Consider the following 18,375-nt stretch of genomic DNA (forward strand, 5'->3'; position numbering starts at 1 on the left):
GCAATGCGGGCATGGCACGGCACTCATACATCTGTACCTTCGACGCTAACCAACACATAGGCCCCACCCCCCACTCTGCTTCCATGCCCGCTAGCCAACTGGTCCGTCACGTTGTAACTTGACATGGAACGATTTTCTTTTTTTTTACAGTTGCATGCCTCTAATTCTGGTGATGGGTTCTGGCTCTCGGTGCCGGCATCAGTGCGGGGCCCTCTTGACTCTATGCATATTTTCCAGGGGCGTTTGGGAATCGGGCGTTGTGTTTGACTCTTTCCTTGATAATGAAATTCATCTTTTTCGAATCATTTGTCCTGCGTGAGATTGATTGCGCGATGAGGAGAAACAACAGTATCATACAGCACCGAGAAGAGGTAGAGATGTTTTGATCGCGGAGATTTCGAGGCGATGAAGCAGGTATAGATGGATGATCATGGAAAATACCAATATATTCATCATCGCAGTGTGCATTATATAGCAATATTGAGGGCCAGTTTTATATACGAATGTCATTCTTCCCGCAAGATATACTCTTGGTTGTCAAGGAAACTGTCGTAGAATCACGCAGACTCGCCCTATAAAGCCCGTATGCCAACCCTGCTGCTCATCGCACAGGACATCCTTTTCTCTCCTTTAGTGTACACGTTAGAAATATACAAATGAGGATTCATCATCATCCCTCAACTGAAACGGTTCCCCCGCGGTGGCCGGAACGGCTCTGCCGCCTCGTATTTCCCCTTCTCCAATACCCGATCACGTTCGGTCATCGGCTCGTGTCGCGTTGGCGCCGGGTCATGCGAAGCTTCGGCACTGGGCGAGGCAACGTCGTCGGCCGCATTCTGGAACCGGGTCATGTTCGCGCGCTTCAGACTCGGGTCGTCGGTAGGCTTCGCGGGACTCGGGGCTGCGGCCATGGTGGCTTGTCGTTTGTGCTCGGCTTCCGTGGCTTTTAGCTGGGCCTTGCGTGCGACTTCTGCTTCGAAGCGGGCTTGTCGGTCGGCATTGATGGATTGTTTGGCAAAGTAGTAGGCGCCACCGCCGGCTGGAGGGGGGATATGTTAGCTTAGGACTCGGGGTTGGTCTCCGACCGGGTCTATATAATGGGAATGCGGATTGTATGGGGCTAAAAATACGTACCGACGCAGAGGGCACCCCAGCCGATCCTGTCAAATGGGTGAAAAGCTTTTCTTCAGCTTCCATTGTCCCGGACTTGCGATGGGCCCATGTCAATGCGGCGATTGGGGAATGTTCTGCTTACCAGGTTGATCTAATCTGATAGTAGACACAGGGATTAGCTATTTAATTGAAGCGCCCGAATTGGAATAGACGACTCACTGTGTTCATGGCTGCGTAGTGTGACGGAAATTAAGTGAAGAGAGAAATATGGCATGATCCTCTACGTCAGTAGAGGCAGCTCCGATGTGGAGCCCTGCTGCCTCAGGCTTTCGATGGCTGCCTGAGAACCATGAACTCAAAGAACCGTCACGTTTGCCTTGGTCTTTCTCTCCTCATCACCCTCGCTCTCTCCGGTATCCTTTTTCTCGTCTGCAGAACTGCTGCTACCTGCGTCCTTTCTGCATCCCACCGGCAAGCTTGCGTCCCCTCCACTGCACCTCCCAGTCGAATCCGTTCAGTACGCCGCCTCTTTCCTGCGGCACCATTGTCCGTGGCATGCAGGTCTGAATCATCATACCTGAGGCGGTCTTCGCCTCAACTACCCCTCTATCGAGTTTCTTTTCCCTACACCCATCTCGCCCGCACCTAATCCCACAGAATCGGGCAAGATGCCGCCCAAGCGGAAGGCCGCTGACGGTAGGTTGCCTCGCCCGATCTGCTGCCCGCAGCCCAGATACCTGACATTTATATCTAGTCGGCCGATCTAGCAGCGACTCAAAGCGAGGAACTCCAGCTCCTGACGTGACGGAAATATCCAGCAGCGACGAGTACTCGGATCCAGATGATGGGCCGGTGGACAACAACTTGAAAGGTAGAGTTGAGCAATCTGCGCACATTTCGTGACTCAGATGCTAAATGTGGCGGTTGAAGATGTCGTCAACAAGTTCTCGCTGGAGTCGTTCAGCAAGCGCGTGCAGTCCCAGAAGACCGATCCCAGATTCGGCTACAAGGACCTCTCACATCTCCCCCTCAAGCGCGACCACTACAACCGACCGCTGTGGATCGAGCCGGTAAAAGGCACGATCACCCTCGAGAGTTTCTCGCCGCTGGCGCCCCAGGCGCAGGACTTCCTCACCACCATCGCCGAGCCGCTCTCACGTCCTACCCACCTTCACGAGTACCGCCTGACGGGACACAGTCTGTATGCAGCTGTGTCGGTTGGTTTGAAACCACAGGATATCGTCGAATTCTTGGACCGTCTTTCGAAGACCCCGTTGCCCGAGAGTATCTCCCAGTTCATCATCGAGTTCACCAAATCCTACGGCAAAATCAAGATGGTTTTGTACCACAATCGATACTACGTGGAGACCGTTGAACCGGAAATGCTGCAGATGCTCTTGAAGGATGAAGTGATCGGCCCGCAGAGAATCTCCAACGAAGAGGGAATTATTCAACGAGCAGCACCGAAAATGGGAGCACTCGTAATTCCCGGAACGAAGGATGCTGCTGGTGTACGAGAGACCGGTGGTCAAACTAAGGCGTCGGGTGCTTCTCGAACCGAAACACAGGGAGAGCGACAGGACTATGGCATCAACGACGTCGGCGATGAAGCCTCCGAGGCCCTCACGTACAGCTTCGAAATCCCGCCCACGGGCGTTGAAATCGTGAAAGCCCGCTGTCAAGCTATTGGCTGCCCGGCTTTGGAGGAGTACGATTTCCAGGGCGACACAGTCAATCCTAACCTTGACATGGATTTGAAACCCACGGCTCGAATTCGTCCGTATCAGGAGATGAGTCTGAGCAAGATGTTCGGTAACGGACGTGCGAAGAGCGGTATCATCGTTCTTCCTTGCGGTGCCGGTAAAACCTTGGTGGGAATTACCGCGGCGGCTACCATTAAGAAGGGTACGATCGTCCTCTGCACCAGTTCCATGTCCGTTGTTCAGTGGCGAAATGAGTTCTTGCGCTGGACCACTATTGACCCCGGCGATATCGCCATCTTCACATCCGACCACAAAGAGAAATTCAAGCGGTCGACGGGTATCATTGTGTCCACCTATTCCATGGTGTCACAGACTCGAGCACGGTCTTATGACGCCGAGAAGATGATGAACTGGCTTCAGGGCCGAGAATGGGGTATGATGATCCTTGATGAGGTGCACGTCGTGCCGGCCTCGATGTTCCGAAAGGTCACATCGGCCATCGCTGCGCAGACTAAGCTCGGTCTCACGGCCACTTTGCTGCGTGAAGACGACAAGATCAAGGATCTGAACTTCCTGATCGGACCGAAATTGTACGAAGCGAACTGGATGGAGCTTGCCGCACAGGGTCACATCGCCAAGGTCCAGTGCGCCGAGGTTTGGTGCCCTATGACTACCGAGTTCTACTCGGAGTATCTGCGAGCAAGCTCGCGAAAGCAGGCTTTGCTCTACATCATGAACCCACGCAAGTTCCAGGCTTGCCAATACCTCATTGACTTCCACGAGAAGCGCGGTGACAAGATTATTGTGTTCTCCGACAATGTCTACGCCCTGGAGAAATACGCACGCAAGCTGAACAAGGCCTTCATCTACGGTGGCACCGGCCAGAACGAGCGCCTGCGTATTCTGGAGAACTTCCAACACAATGAACAAGTGAACACCATCTTCCTGTCCAAGATCGGTGACACCTCGCTTGATCTGCCCGAGGCTACGTGCCTTATCCAGATCTCCTCTCACTACGGCTCCCGTCGTCAGGAGGCACAGCGTCTGGGCCGAATTCTTCGTGCCAAGCGTCGTAACGACGAGGGTTTCAATGCCTTCTTTTACTCGCTTGTCTCCAAGGATACTAGCGAGATGACGTACTCGTCAAAGCGTCAAGCCTTCCTTGTCGACCAAGGCTATGCATTCAAGGTGATCACCCACCTGCAAGGCATCGACGAGTACGAAGGGCTTCATTATTCCACGCCATCGGAACGCCGCGAGCTGCTCACGGAAGTCATGCTACAGAACGAGTCCTCCGCGGACGTTGAGCAAGTCACCGACGACCTGTTCTCGATGCGCAGTGGCGGTCGCAACGCTGCTGCGAAGAGGGCGAAGGCGAAGCGCAGTGCTGCTACGCTCAGCGGCCTCGCTGGCGGAGATGACATGGCGTACATCGAATACAACAAGAGCCGGAACAAGCAGCTCAAGGACAAAGGAGCGCAGCACCCGCTATTCAAAAAGTTGGAGCGGGACCGTCTGCGTCGGAAGAAGGAGCGCGAGGTGGCGGCCAAAAATCAGTAGATTTAAGGAGAGTTATGTCTGCTTGGAGCTTCTGCTCAGCGGGATACTATCGCCAACTGACATGGTGGGAGACAGAGACGCCCACAGTTACCTGAAAAAGGACAGAGATATCTTCAGAGGCACAAGTGATGATTCAGATCCAGATTGCAGGGCATGGTACATTAGTTCTCGTTCTTGTCCATAACTCCTTCAGGCGCGCGATACCATCGCAATGATATTATTGCCTGCATGTGCTCATGTAACACTGGCCCAAGAATGACAATCCATGATCCCCTACGATTAAAATGCCAACTATACCATACCACATAGTCCCAATCACAATCAGTACCTCTTGTAGCTTCGCATTCGTATTTGCAATCAAGCTCATCTCGCCTGGTCCAGACTGAAGTAAACCCCTCCCCCCCTCATATTATTATTAACATTTTCACCCAAAATACGAGGACCCTATTAAAGCTCAGTCAGCAAGCCGGGCCCAGTCCTCTCCGTAGGACTGAGTTCCTTAGCTCATGGGTCCCGTCAAAATAAACTTGGTGCAGTCATGGTCAGGACAAAATGACGTCTTCTCGTCGCAACGGAGTCCCGAACGCCCGATACCTCCGCGTTTCGGGAATATCGTGCCCCTGATAGGCGTGTTTTGCAGAACTTCTGCACGAGGTGCTGGTTGCACACGAGCTGCTGCATGACTCCTGACTGATCTGTCCTGTCCCGTTCTGATGTTCGACCAAGCGCTGGATTAACTTAGTTACTTAATCTATCAATAGGTAATATCGTCCGGTCTAGGCGCTAGCAGTTCGGAAATGTGTCCTGCGACGATCATGCTATAAAAGGATCATCTTTCCCCGGACAAGACTCCCCCGCAATATCAGCTCTGAAACCGAAACCGAAACCGCCACTGTGAATAAGCTTGTTTCTCCAAGTTGGATCTGGCTCAGGGGTCCTTTACCCAGTGTGTTTTCTTTTCCACCGAGACTTTCGCCACTCGTGTCTGCAACGCCTCTGCCGTGGAGGTTACACGCCTTTTCCAAGAGCCGTTCTGTGTATAGCACTTCCAGATCTTTGTCCACCATGGCGACTGCGCTGAAGATTCAGCTTTCGCCGAAGACGGACTCGGGGATCTTTAACTCTGGGGTGAGGGAGGATACGGCGCGGGCGGCGAGTGAGGCGTTGCAGATGGATATAGAGAGACATCATGTTTTCTTCAACGACGAGGGATTCCATAGTAGGATTTTCCCAGAACAGCTCTCTGGATGACATGAGTTGCTAACCTTCATGCCAGATCATATCCCGCATCACCTTTTGAGCATCTATGCTCTCGGGGGATCGCCCGAGGATATCCGCACCGCCTACGAGAGAAATAATTCCTATCAGCGCCCGGTTGTCCCTGGCGTTGTGGAGGTTATTGAGAACTTGAACGAGACTGCCGATTTCAAGGAGTGCCTTGGGAAAGAGAAGCATTATCCCAATTTCTTGTCGTTCTTCCAACGTCAGATTGATGAGAAGGGCGTTGGTGCTGTACTCAATGAGTACATCTTTGCTGCGAATGAGCAGGCGGAGAATATGCTGTGCCGACTGTTTGGAGGTGCGTTGTCTCATCATGATTGATTCCTTTCAGATGCGATGATGGTTCTAACAATCATCGATGTAGGTCTGCTGCACCCGCTCATTCATCTCGGCTTTGGGATTGAATTCAATCAACCTGTCATCGTGGCCGAAGCCCTTGCACAGGCCGCAGTCCATGATGACCGTCTGGGTCGCGATTTCTTCCTCCCTGCCGAGAAGACCGCAAGCGGAATTGGAAATCCTGGGAGCAAGTCCCTTGGACAGCTCTTGGAAGAAGTTTGCAAGGACGAGACCTTGTCTCGCTCTGCCAAGACCACTGACGTGAACAAGATTCGAGACGGGGTGTTGCATCGTGCTCCACAGGAAATGATCAAGTATGCTGCTCAGTACACCGTATCTGAAGACCAATTGGAGGAGAGACTGGCAGAGATGATAAATAACGTCGGTGAGTCTTGTGTTCCTTTAGTATCTGCGTTCGTTGCCCTTTGCTAAGCCGGCTTTCATTTAGTCTACTACACCAGTGCCGCCCAGCGACCAAGCAAAAAAGTCAAAATGGATTTTTTCTTCATCCACTGCGTCAATTCGTCCATCTTCTTCTCGAAGCTCGCGCATCTCCCCGCTCTTGATCAGCGAACTCGACTGCGTCTTCTGGAGTGGAAGGGCCGCATGGACCTGTTAATGTACGTGTCGCGCGGTTGCCCCGAGCTTCTGCGAGAAGAGATCACCAACTACCCCGTGAAATACGACTGGCCAGCCCTGTTTGCCCATGCCATATCGCACCCCCAGGACGATGGGCACTTGGCCAAGTTTGTGCGCGCAGTTGCACACGGGGAGAAGGTGTGTAAATCATTTGAGAGCCAGGGACCACAGGCTATGCCCGTATCTGGCAAGATGTGGCTCCAAATTGGTAACATGGGTAAGTTATACCGTGTCGTTCCTCTGCAAGACTGGCATGATTTTTTTTCGTCATCGCTGACTGCTCAACAGCTATCGACTCCACTGTTGGGACTGAAGAAGGCGCGATGTGGATCCGCTCCACTGGTTTCGATGAGGCATGGGAGCACGTCTCCGAACGTGCCCGGCTCTGATGATGATGCTGTATACCAGGCTGTGGTAGGATGTAACTGGTAGTTGATATTATTGGGTTGTACTCAGCTCCACGCAAGTAATTTTGATGACTGTAATGAGCTCTAAATTGACGATTCTTTGACGATTCTTTGACGATTCTTTGACAAATGTTTTCAGTTTTGCGATCTAAGCAGTGGGGCTCGGCCCAGACTTGGCGTGATCCTTTGTGGATGGGCGCGTAGAGGGGGAGCAGGTAAGAAAAGTTAGAAATCATGACTCCGTAGACGCGGTATATCAACAAGTAGACTTCAATTGAAAGAGAGAAAGAGAAGCCTCAAGACGCAATGATTGCAAAGGAAAGAAGTCACATGTCTGGAGCAGAGGAAATCATAAATGGGTGGAGCTCACGTGGCAAAGTTTAATGTGGGGCGAGATTCCCAACAGCTTCACCTTTTGACTTCTTCAAGGCTCGACTTCCCATCCTCTCACAGCAATAACTCATAGCTCATTACCACAATGCCCACCGATCGAGACCCCGAAGACCAAGATCGCAATAAGAAGCCTTCCAATACACCCCAGGATCGCGACACGGAGAGCGAGAGTAACCCGTTCGTCGCCTTCCGCCGGTTTGCGGATGAGCAAGTCTCCTCCGTCTTGCAGTCCATCACTGGCCTCCCTTCTGCCGTGTCGCCTCCCCAGCCGGATCACTGGGCAATCTTTACGGACGATAAAGACTACAACAGCATGAAATACCGCCACCGAGACGACGCCAGCGCAAACAATGCGGGGGATCAGAACTATACGTCAGGTGGAGGCGCCGAAAGCAGCTCGTCCGGAAATCGGGACGACAATGGCAAGCCTTCAGACAATAATGGTGGCACACCTATCTCGAACTCGTCACAATCTCGACCGCCCGCAGAATCAGACCTAAAGACCTCGCAGTCACGTCAGCGCTTGTCCAACGAGCCGTCTGATCCGCTCAGCCTCGACGCGCTCTCCTTCCCCCTCTTCTCACAGCCCTTTCGTACAAACTTCACCTTCTCCATGCCATCATTATTCCAGCACTTCGACGACCAATGGCCCTTGAACTACATCACATTCAGCCCCTACTCTCCCCTGCACTTAGAGCGCCAAGCGCGCGACCGCCCACGCCAGGAAAAGGGAGTGTTCACCTCCCTTGTGTCCTCATTTCGGGAAGAGTCGGATCGCGATCCTAATGAGCCGCAGTGGCGCGAGGCTTTTGAAGATCTCCTCCGAGTAGAGAATGGGATGTCGCTATTGGATAGCGACAGGTTGATTGCTGGCAGGACCGAGAGCGAGTGGGACTGGCTGAAAGGGTTGGTCAAGCGTGGAAGCATGGGCAGCGGGTTCCAATTTGTGACGGGCTTGGATCGAGATGGAGTTTTTGGCATTCGAGATACTGAAACCTATCGAGACAAATTTTCGGAAGCTGCCGAAGCCGAAGCGGACGACGAGCTGGCCTTGTACGAGCGCTTTATGCAGGATGTGGAGGCCTGGGAGCGAGATTTTTCTCAGGCATTTAACAGAAGCCCCATTCTCTGCTCCCTCGTCGAGAATCGCCAGAACCGAGATCAGCTAGAGGATCTAGGCCAGTCCGACTTCCGTCGTGGCTTCCCACCCCTCGAGGACAAACAAGGCGACGACGATAACGAGAGCTGGCTCGATCTTGTCTCGGGTGGAAACCGCAAGTCCGTCCCCGAGACACCGGTTGAGTCTGTCCCCTCCGATGAATCCTTATCGTCCCACATCATTTCTACCATGTCTCGGACAGAACGAACACGTCTTGCCGATGGCTCAGTCCAAACGAAGAAAGTTGTGACCAAACGCTATGCCGATGGCCGCGAGGAGACAGACTCATCGGTTGAGACGACTCATCCTCGTTCTGGAAATGCGGATTCTTCATCGAGCTCAGGAGATGGCGAATCCAAGCGAAAACATGGTTGGTTCTGGAAGGAGTGATCTTTGGACCCATGAGATGCCTATAATATATGCCAATATGGCAGTGACACGACCTATGAATATTTATTTTGCACACATTCCTTGCTAGCGTTTTCTTTCTTCTCAGTCAATTTCAATTTTCATATTCTTGGCTCTCCCCAGGCGACCTAGGCAGTCTTATCTCTTCCCTGTCAAATACTTCATGTCAGTCGTTATACTCGATATTACATATTGACAATTGCTTTATCCCGAAACTATCAACGTCTGCGCCCACAAACCCACCTTATTCTTCAAGGGCTAGGAGTGAAATACTGGTCATAATAAACCTGTAGACTGCATGAGGAAACATGAAGCGACGACTTCTATTCATTACTGATCGAGATTGCTGGAAGCTCTTGCGCGAAAGCGATTCTAAATCTCGAAGTAGATCTAAATCTCACAAACAACCAATAAAAATGTCAAACAGGAGATCGCAGGTCAAGCCTGTCGAGCCCCTCGGTTTAGCCTCTAATCGGCCTTGACACTCTTCTTCTGTCCTTTGCCCGTTGTCCAGCCCTTGGATTCCCAGAATTCAACGTTCGCCAGCATCTTCTTGTACGCCCATGTGAATGGTGGGTCTAAATCAATCAGTATCAGACATTCAAGACCGGGGTAAGAAAGGGATGGCATACATAGGAATTGTCTGAGATCATGCCTGTTGTCCTCGGGAGAATAGTCGAGTGCGTGACTAAAAGAGTGTAAGTAAGTAGTGCCAAAATAACTAAAACAGGATTGCAGGGTTAACTGACTATGCTGGTGTAATGGTTGTCATCTTGTGACGATTAATGGCTAGAGCGTTGTCAGTCCGTTTCTCCCGATTATCTGTACCGAATGGAAGCTTGACTAACCGTAGTAGAACGAAAAGTGGCGAACCTTCTCGTAAATTTCACGCGGGCTAAGCTCGTTACCCCAGACATGGAGCAACTTCTCGTACATAGACCAAGGGCCGAGCTTCGCAACCTTCCGGAGATATCTGTATCACTTTTAGCTTGGTAGGCCGTGAACTGGGTGAGAGGCTTTGCGCACCCGAATGTACCCAACTCGGAATATTTGACTCCCATGTCAACTTCGTCGGACTGTGCGGCTGCCAAAGGTTCTAGCTCGGCAGTTGGAGTGGCCTCCAAGAATTCGGTCAGAATGGGCATGTCGAATTCGCGAACGCCCCAAGCAATGAAACGCTTTAGATCGACCTTGTTGAGACTGCCGATCGGGTTGAGCTATATCACAGTAAGTATAAGATCTATCAATGGCATCGGAATCGGTGGTTACATCGGCAGATGAGGCGTCATATTTCGTAAGGTAGCCTCGCAAACTAAATTTGATTAGCTGGATTGACTTGAAAACGAGGAACTTAGAGCTCGAACCATTCTAAGACATTAGTTAGTATAAGTCATTAACAAAGTCGTGGACATGACATACCATCAACATTCGACGATGCAAGAACCAGTAGACCACCTCCACCAGGACGCTGGCGGACAGTCGGTAGCAATGACGCAAAGAGATAAGAGAAGACCATCCTCATACGAGCCTGCACATTCTGCAAAGCCAGATTCTCGGCAGGCGCACCGCCGTGGAATTTGAAGCGTGGTTGAAAGCTTGTTACGGCAGTGAAAACGTTCATGATGGCTGTGACAACCGTGTCAAAGTTGAAATCGATGTGATAGCAGCCGATATCTTGAGCAAGTCTCTTGGCCCGGTCTCTAGTCTCATGGCTGGAGTTTTGGGTGCCCATGTACGCGGTGTGGAAGATACACATGCAAATTTCCTGGCTTGATGAGGGGAGCCAATCTGAATCTGCGGGTTTAGCACAAAGGCGACGAACATCCCTGATCACCTGCTCGTTACCCTCGTTGACAGCCTTCAAGACTTGTCGACACATCGAGTGCACGATCAGCGCAGAGGAACAGCTGTCGATACCACCACTCAGGGCAAGGAAGAACCCAGCAACACCGCATCGACGGAGGTAGTCCCACAGCCAGCAAGCTGGTCCGAGTGCAATCTCTTCTTCTGGTGCATGAATGCGAGCTTTGCGAGGCTCAGATACTGTAAGGCTGGGATCGGCATCTTCGGGGCGGCGAGAGAGTCTCACGTCGAGATCGATGCGCTGGTAGGGTGACTGCTTGCTTGCCTGCATACCACGGCTGACACTAGCTCGGTAAGTTCGAACCTAATTCGAGTTAGTTAGATGACTCAGATGATAAAGAGCCGAGCGTACTTCTTCAATGTCCACAGTAGCAGTGACGACTTCTACATCGCGCATAGAAAATTGGGAGCCCTGAGCAACAATTTCACCGTTGATGACGATCATGGCGCAGCCGTCGTAATACAATCTGTCGCCATCACAACCTTGCTGGTTGGCATAAAGGTAGATACCTCCGCTCTGGAGATAATGAGTATATATTTTGGAGATATTTGGAGAGCACAATTACCAATCTGGTGGCCTGAGTGATGAGGTTCAGGCGCGTGTCAAGCTTTCGAAGCTCATGATGGCTGCCGGAAGAGTTGGAAATGATCTCAACACCTTGGTGGGAGGAAGGTCAGATAAAGTCTGTTAGAGTCGATGCGAAGATACATACCTGCTAATCCGTAGGGAATGTGAGGTCTTTGGAAATTGTTAGCGTACGGCACGGGTGACGACTATCCGTTATGTTGCGGACTGCATCAGCCAGTGAGGGGTAGTAATCTACTTACCCATTTGGCGTAAATAGCTCCTCGCAGGTCTCCAAGCCCAAACAGGTGTCTCTCGTACTGATAACCGCATCGCCGAATGGCACTTTATACTGTCCGGTAATTTTGCCGGCAATCTGCTCGAGATAGTAGTCTTCCGTCTCCTGGGGGCGCTGCCAGGGTGTAAAGTGGCGGTATTCGCGGTAATTTCCATCTGATGTACAAAATAATCAATTAGTAAATTGTCATGCGATGATTTTGCATTCGGAGAACGGACCGTTAGCCAACCACATCTTGGGGCGGATCAAGACAATTCTGCGATTGTAGAAAATGATGCTAGAAGCCCGTTAATAGGCATATTTTAGACAGCGAATCCTAGACATACCGGCAGTTGTATCGAACATTTCTGTGTCGGACTGGCATACCAATATCTACCACGATATCTTGACAATCCGGGTGATCGATGATCTGGGCAAGCATTTCCCATGAGTGAAGGAAGGTATCGCCTTCAAGGAAGGCATCAAGACAGCCGTATCCTACCAGATGTGATCAGTACATTTGCGCCAAGCTTCATATTCGGACAAATTACCGGTAATCTCAAGCTCTGGACCAACTCGCAGAGTAGCGCCAGCGGCCTTTGCCTGCCGGATACTTTCAATGATCCTGTCCCGATTACCCTCCCAATCGAGAGCCCATTGGTTCAGGTTGCTGTTTAGTCACGTTAGCGTCATATGGTAAGGCAAAGGTGGAGGTGCATTGAAGCTCCAAAAAGGGAGTGGAAGCTACAGGAGCAGAATAGGAGCTCGTACCATGTCGCCAAAGTTACCAGGTGCCCCATGATGAAGTCCTTGGATCTGGAAAGGGTGGGATAAGGCGTGAAAGATGAGCTCCCTCCTCCTCTGATGGAAATGATTCAATCAGGTCACGTGTGTGGGGAGGCCGCAGTGTGAAATTGAAGATTCCCCCTCTTTGTCTCGTATTACCATCGTTACCGTCATGTTGGGCCGATAACGGGGATATCGGCCCAAGTCCGATGTAAGAATGGAAATGACGATACCAATCGTGGTCCTGGTCGATCGATCTCCCCGGCTGATTAATTGGCCTGCTGATGGGCATTCCTCTCGTTCCTGGTCGGCTATTGCGTCTTTTCCATATATCGGATACCCCCTACAGTTATTTCTAGCGGCACTGTGCGAGCGCATCTACACTCTTTATCAGTATGATCGCAGCCTCTCAAATCCCTAACCCGGCCCATACGCTCGCGGAATCCATGTTGTCACGGCGTTTCGGCAAAGAGACGGTGAACTATTTCTCCAGTACGTCGGGCATGAATGTGCATGAATGTTGCATGAGGAGCTCTAAGGAAAACTCAAAATTGACTGTGAACAGGCTCTCCAATCAACCGGTTGTCGTTCCTGCGAAATGACCATCCATTCCTTTCTTCGGCTCTGACGCATCCCTCTACCCAATTCCTTCTTCTCAATAGTCTTGCCCCGCTCACCCGCTCGCCGGCCGAGGTATACTATGCCAAATATGACGAAGTGCGAAACCTCATTCCGCAGGATGTCTTTGATCAGTCCGAGGAGGAGATGATTAAGGGGTTCGATTCGCGCAAGACACATGCGAACCTGATCTTCCTCGGACTGGACGAAAGCCGTCAGGAGGGCAGCATGACGCATAAGACTTACTCAGGAATCCCGTTCTTCGCTGTAGATGTCACACCAAAGGGATCTGTGGCCCAGCAGACAGCTTGCAAGGATATTATTAGTGCTATGGAAGAGAAGGGCTTGTCCTTCTTCAAGACGAGAGTCATTAGCACATTTACTCCTGATGAAGGTTAGTTCCAGGAACTGGATAATGATAAGCTCAAACGCTGATGCTCCTCTCTTAATAGCCGCTATCTATGCTCAGGCGCGCGCTCTAATGGATTGGAACACTCGGAATACCTTCTGTGGCACCTGCGGCCATCGCACGCTGTCCGTCAATGCTGGCACGAAGCGCGCCTGTCCCCCCACGGATGCTGCGCGGACCGCCGAAGGCCTGCCACAAGATCGCCCTGAATGTAACACGCGCACCACCCTTTCCAACCTGTCCTTCCCCCGTACCGATCCCACCATCATTGTGGCAGTTGTATCTGCCGATGGGAAGCGCATCTTGCTCGGCCGTAGCAAGCGCTTCCCGCCGAAGTGGTACTCAACTTTGGCTGGTTTCATTGAACCCGCCGAGTCTATCGAGGATGCGGTTCGCCGAGAGGTATGGGAAGAGGCTGGTGTGACGCTCTCGCGAGTTGTTATCCACTCCTCGCAGCCCTGGCCGTACCCGGCGAATTTGATGATCGGCGCCATCGCACAGTGTAGTGACGCAGCGCATGAGACGATCAACCTCGAGCATGACCCCGAGCTGGAAGATGCCCGATGGTTTGAAGTTGAGGAGGTTGAGGAGGCGCTACGCATTGGTACTAGCGACTTGAGCTCCGGCGCTGGCCCCGACTATAAGGGTGGCTTGCGACTGCCTCCCGAGACGGCCATTGCGCACCAACTGATTCGCGCGGCTGTTAACGCGGATTATTTCCAAGTGGAGAGATCTAAGATGTGATAGAGCGTAGCGCACCGTGTATTTACAAGCGAGTAGTGTATAGACCAGAGGCGGATACGTTGTTTGTCCGAGTGGAAGTGAAATGAGAAAAGATCGAGAAAATTAATAGATATAATATGTTTCTTGTAGATTGAGAGATTTAATGAGATGTTCACTGTAGCAGCTCATTCATTCGCATACACCGTGCCATCACGCAGTTCATGGATACCATGCTGGCCGCTGGGTGATCCGACCTCGGTATAGCGAGTACCGTCTCGCAGCTCATGGATAGTGACCCGTCGGTGACTTCGCCGAGAGCGGCGCGAACCTCGAGCAGATGGCGAACCTCGAGTTGACGATGCCCCGTCCAGGCTCCCAGCATCACTTGCTGCCACACTACCTGGCGTCATCGACCGGCTGTCTCTCTTGATGGATGCTTGGAGCTGACTGTCGGCTACCATGCCCGCACCGGCCTCCGAATACCATCGCCTCAAGCCAGATGCAAAGGCCCGCTCCTCAGATCCATATTCAACGGGTGGACCAGTCATCTTTGCGTCTGGCCCGGAGCCATCGAACACAGCCCATGAACTTGAATCGACGCTCACAAGGATCATGGAGTGATTGTGGGTTTGGACTTTGAAATCTCGCAGTAGGATGGCTTGACCTTCTACGACCGATGGCATTGCAGACTTATAACGCCGGAAAATCTGAGCTTCAAGGGTTGCGCCAGCCATCGATGGATCCGTAAGAAAGATCGTTATAAAGTAGTCTCTAGAACCAGACGTCCCCTTGGCGACAGGGGAGAACTCGTAAACAATAGAGATCGTATCCACAAGCGCATTGTAGTGATCGGCAAGCGTAGCAAGAGGGGCGAAGTAAGACAGTTTGCTGCGTAGCCCATGGGCATCGCGGTCCGGCACGGGTGGCTTGCTAATGACGACCATCGGGGTTTGGGGGCCCTTGCCTGTCAACTCGGGCGCGGCAATTCCTCGTTCATGATCCTGTTGATGGTCTTCGACAAGCTCAGTTGTGGGCAATACAACACCCACCCCGTCGACATCTTGTTGCTGTTCCAGAGGAACGGATTCTTCTGAAACTGAAATATTGAGACCCACTGGCGGGGTCTGCTCGTCAGTCACCACCAACTCTCTTGATTGCTCATTTTCAGGTCCTGATTTATAACCTGACAATGCCTCCTGGGTGGGATCAGGAGTTGGTAGTTGTTGATCAGATGGGTCGAACGCTGAACCTTCAAATGAAACGTCCTTGTTGTGCCGTGCATAGGTTTCATCGGACTGAAGGACCTCTTCCACCTCTTCCTGTGGTTCGGGACTATGCGTCTCTTCCACAATACCGTGTGTGTCTTCTTCAAGTGGAACTTCTTTTTCAAATGGGGTTTCTTCTGCGATCGGAGATTGGTAATCTTCAACTTGTTTTGAAAAGCTGGGCCTATCATGAGCCCCGTCCAGGGTTATTAAAGCACCGAGCTTCCTACTCGACGTGCGTTCTTCATCATCGAGAGTTGGCTGCCCCTGCTCCTCAACCAAATCATGAGGCGATGTTTCTTCCGTCAGGAGGGGCGCCTCATTGGCTTGATCGGGCTGGTCCTCATAGACTGCCACATTGCTGAAAGAATCCAGATTCCCCTCAAGTTCAACCGCCTCGTTATCTTCTGCCATCTGTTGAGAGTGCTCTTCGCCATCCGGTTCTTCCTCAACAGGCTCATGCCGCACATAGCGCTCGTGGCTGTAATCACTCTGCGCCGAAATATCCTCAGATGACGCTTCATCATCCTCCATATCACTGTCATGCAGCCGATCGTCTTGATCAGGGTGCCTATGTTCATAATGATCCTCAACTTCAGACTCATAATCATCTGACCCCTGGTCTTCCAACATATGATGGTCTGAATGGCCTTCAATAGACCAATCCTCTCGATCGTCCCCAACGGATGACTGCGAGTCTTCAGAAGATACAGACCGTTGACGAGCAAGGTGCGGTGATGGCGCTGTTTGTTGCTCTGAGGCAAGCTCATCTTCACTGTCACTATCTAGCACGATGACTTCGGGTTGCGCTGGCGGCCTTCCAGGTGCCTCGTAATCCTCCTCGTCTTCGCTCTGATCTGTATCCATCTCGTCCTCGTACCCGGGTTCCATGTCTTGGTTTTCCTGGTAAAATTCATCCTCAGAATAGTACTCTGCCTCTCCATCTTCGTCATAAAGAGCTTCGTTCTCGACATCGCTTTGGCTCCGACTATCACGGCCGCTTTGCGTGCCCGCGTATTCATCGGCGATCTCAGATAGGGCTTGATCTTGATCTATCTCCTCGAGCACATTTTCGTCTGATTCGGCTTCCTCGGATTGTGTATCCAGGAGCACCGAAATCCCTTCGGATCCTTCAACCCCTTGATCCCTCTCAATGGTAGAGGTCACATGAGCATCGTAGTCATCTTCTGCCTCTTTCAAGGGCTGATCATCGGCCTGTTCAGTCGAGACCACCATCTGCAGTTCCTCAACGATCCCCAATCCAGGTTCTGTTTCGATGAAATGGGACCCGTTCGCAGCAGTGTGCGAGTGGAATTGATCCAGATTGACAGTCGGCATTTGACCATCCTGACTCACAATAACAGAATCTGCTAGCATCGAATCTGAAACTTGGAGGTTGTCCAGTGGTGGAGGCGGATGAGACAAAGCTGCCCCGTCCAGTATAGCCTCCGGGTGCTCCAGAGCCTGCGGCATTCCATGTAGTGCTGGCTCTGGCGCACCCTGGACCAAGGAATCTAAATCTTGGACAGTAATGTTGGAAGGCGACGTCAAAGCATGGTGAATATCGTTTACGGGTGGGACGGTATGGAATGGTGCAAAGTATTCTAGGTGGTTGGTCTGATCTGAAACAATCGGCGATGGGATTGGAAGACCGGGAGAAGGTATTGGTCGGAGTTGAGGCGTATCTGTGGGCCTATTAAACAGATTGCCGAAGAGACTTGGGGAAGCAGAGGTGTTTGGTCCAGCGTCCAAGCTGTGCGGCGCACGTCTCCCAAAGAGACCTCCAGCAAGATCCAGGGAAGGTTTGACAAAAACAGACGATTCGTCTTTGAACGGGTCTTCAATATTAGCCTGATCGATCGTATCGAGGCCGTCTCGGGCGGTGTCTGGAACGGAAACGTCGTTGGCGGGCGCAATATCCGTTGGCTCTTCTGTGTCAGATTCAACATCTATCTCGTTCTCCAAAGCTTTATCCCAGTCCATCGGCTCTTCGCGCTCTTGGGGACTCTCTGGTTCGTCCACAACGCGCCATTCGCTTCGTTGGAGGCTGTACCTCGGTCGTTTCCTTCCCTTCCCAGGAACAAATCCATCCTCTTCGCTAAACGGATCGAAAGCGAAATCACCTGCGCTTCCAGAAGACTTCCGTGAGGACTTGTGGAAAGCTGGCGACCCCCAAGACCCTCGAGTAGATGCTAGTGGTTCATTGAGATCGGTCGAGATCAAGCGGGGAGTGGAGGGTGGCTCGGGCTCATGCTGCGCAGGAAGCTCTATTGCAATTTTGAATGAGGGTAGGTTCTGGGAAGACCGGTCGACCTATAAAGTTGCTGTTAGCACCTTGCGAATATTAAAATTTGCGAAGCTGGCATACCTCAAGCGTCAAGCCGCGATCGAAATGAAGATCCCAGGCGATACTTCTTCCTGGCGTCTGTGACGCGGCATCGTTGGGAACAAAGCTCGAATCTTTCAATGAAAGGCAAACAGTGTCCCCGATTCCAACATGTTGTTCTGCGACGCTTGCTGCGACGCGCCCATGAAAGACCGCCTTAACCTGACCATTTGGCCGACGAAGGCGAAAATCGGGCTCGGAGAGGAGCAGGCTCAGTGATTTTGTTGACGAGGAGTATGGCCAGACAAGGCTAACAGTCGCATAGATGCACTTGTTTTCGGGCTGGTCAAGGGCAGGAGATAGCTGAGCGATCGGGGTCTTGATCGGCCGCGTCGGCGGCGCAGACGGCGCGGACTGGTTGATGACATCCATGATCATTGCACCTGCTTTTCCACAATCAACACCAACATGTCGCGAACATATGTAGAGCTTCAACCATCTGTACAAGAGCGGAGGGGGGAGGGGGGAAAGTGGTAACTTG

At 51.8% G+C, this 18,375-nt stretch overlaps 7 protein-coding genes across 7 annotated transcripts; 4 read left to right on the forward strand and 3 right to left on the reverse strand.

The window, feature by feature from the left end:
• Positions 1-677: 677 nt before the first annotated feature.
• N7458_003034 (uncharacterized protein) lies at positions 678-1,341 on the reverse strand (the record flags this gene model as incomplete). Its single annotated transcript, XM_056906417.1, has 4 exons — positions 678-1,039; positions 1,135-1,160; positions 1,256-1,269; positions 1,333-1,341. The coding sequence occupies 4 exons, from the start codon at positions 1,339-1,341 to the stop codon at positions 678-680; spliced, it is 411 nt and encodes a 136-aa protein (XP_056770524.1).
• A 440-nt stretch (positions 1,342-1,781) lies between these two features.
• On the forward strand, positions 1,782-4,376 carry N7458_003035 (TFIIH/NER complex ATPase/helicase subunit SSL2; the record flags this gene model as incomplete). The annotated part of the gene is made up of 3 exons (XM_056906418.1): positions 1,782-1,809; positions 1,868-1,984; positions 2,044-4,376. The coding sequence occupies 3 exons, from the start codon at positions 1,782-1,784 to the stop codon at positions 4,374-4,376; spliced, it is 2,478 nt and encodes an 825-aa protein (XP_056770525.1).
• A 1,065-nt stretch (positions 4,377-5,441) lies between these two features.
• On the forward strand, positions 5,442-7,024 carry N7458_003036 (questin oxidase family protein; the record flags this gene model as incomplete). Its single annotated transcript, XM_056906419.1, has 5 exons — positions 5,442-5,595; positions 5,653-5,955; positions 6,022-6,381; positions 6,445-6,852; positions 6,924-7,024. The coding sequence occupies 5 exons, from the start codon at positions 5,442-5,444 to the stop codon at positions 7,022-7,024; spliced, it is 1,326 nt and encodes a 441-aa protein (XP_056770526.1).
• A 496-nt stretch (positions 7,025-7,520) lies between these two features.
• N7458_003037 (uncharacterized protein) lies at positions 7,521-8,984 on the forward strand (the record flags this gene model as incomplete). The annotated part of the gene is made up of 1 exon (XM_056906420.1): positions 7,521-8,984. One exon carries the CDS (start codon positions 7,521-7,523, stop codon positions 8,982-8,984), a length of 1,464 nt encoding a protein of 487 aa, XP_056770527.1.
• A 486-nt stretch (positions 8,985-9,470) lies between these two features.
• On the reverse strand, positions 9,471-12,507 carry N7458_003038 (glutamine-dependent NAD(+) synthetase; the record flags this gene model as incomplete). The annotated part of the gene is made up of 16 exons (XM_056906421.1): positions 9,471-9,580; positions 9,635-9,690; positions 9,752-9,791; positions 9,851-9,975; positions 10,029-10,219; positions 10,272-10,314; positions 10,367-10,370; positions 10,422-11,169; positions 11,218-11,382; positions 11,432-11,523; positions 11,579-11,604; positions 11,694-11,883; positions 11,947-12,005; positions 12,055-12,205; positions 12,259-12,377; positions 12,479-12,507. The coding sequence occupies 16 exons, from the start codon at positions 12,505-12,507 to the stop codon at positions 9,471-9,473; spliced, it is 2,148 nt and encodes a 715-aa protein (XP_056770528.1).
• Positions 12,508-12,888: 381 nt separating this feature from the next.
• N7458_003039 (NAD(+) diphosphatase) lies at positions 12,889-14,264 on the forward strand (the record flags this gene model as incomplete). The annotated part of the gene is made up of 3 exons (XM_056906422.1): positions 12,889-12,985; positions 13,059-13,505; positions 13,564-14,264. 3 exons carry the CDS (start codon positions 12,889-12,891, stop codon positions 14,262-14,264), a joined length of 1,245 nt encoding a protein of 414 aa, XP_056770529.1.
• Positions 14,265-14,428: 164 nt separating this feature from the next.
• N7458_003040 (uncharacterized protein) lies at positions 14,429-18,266 on the reverse strand (the record flags this gene model as incomplete). The annotated part of the gene is made up of 2 exons (XM_056906423.1): positions 14,429-17,821; positions 17,877-18,266. The coding sequence occupies 2 exons, from the start codon at positions 18,264-18,266 to the stop codon at positions 14,429-14,431; spliced, it is 3,783 nt and encodes a 1,260-aa protein (XP_056770530.1).
• Positions 18,267-18,375: the final 109 nt, after the last annotated feature.

The sequence above is a fragment of the Penicillium daleae genome (genome assembly GCF_028827525.1).
Source record: "Penicillium daleae strain IBT 16125 chromosome Unknown utg000002l_segment0_segment0, whole genome shotgun sequence".
Taxonomy (NCBI): Eukaryota; Fungi; Ascomycota; class Eurotiomycetes; order Eurotiales; family Aspergillaceae; genus Penicillium; species Penicillium daleae.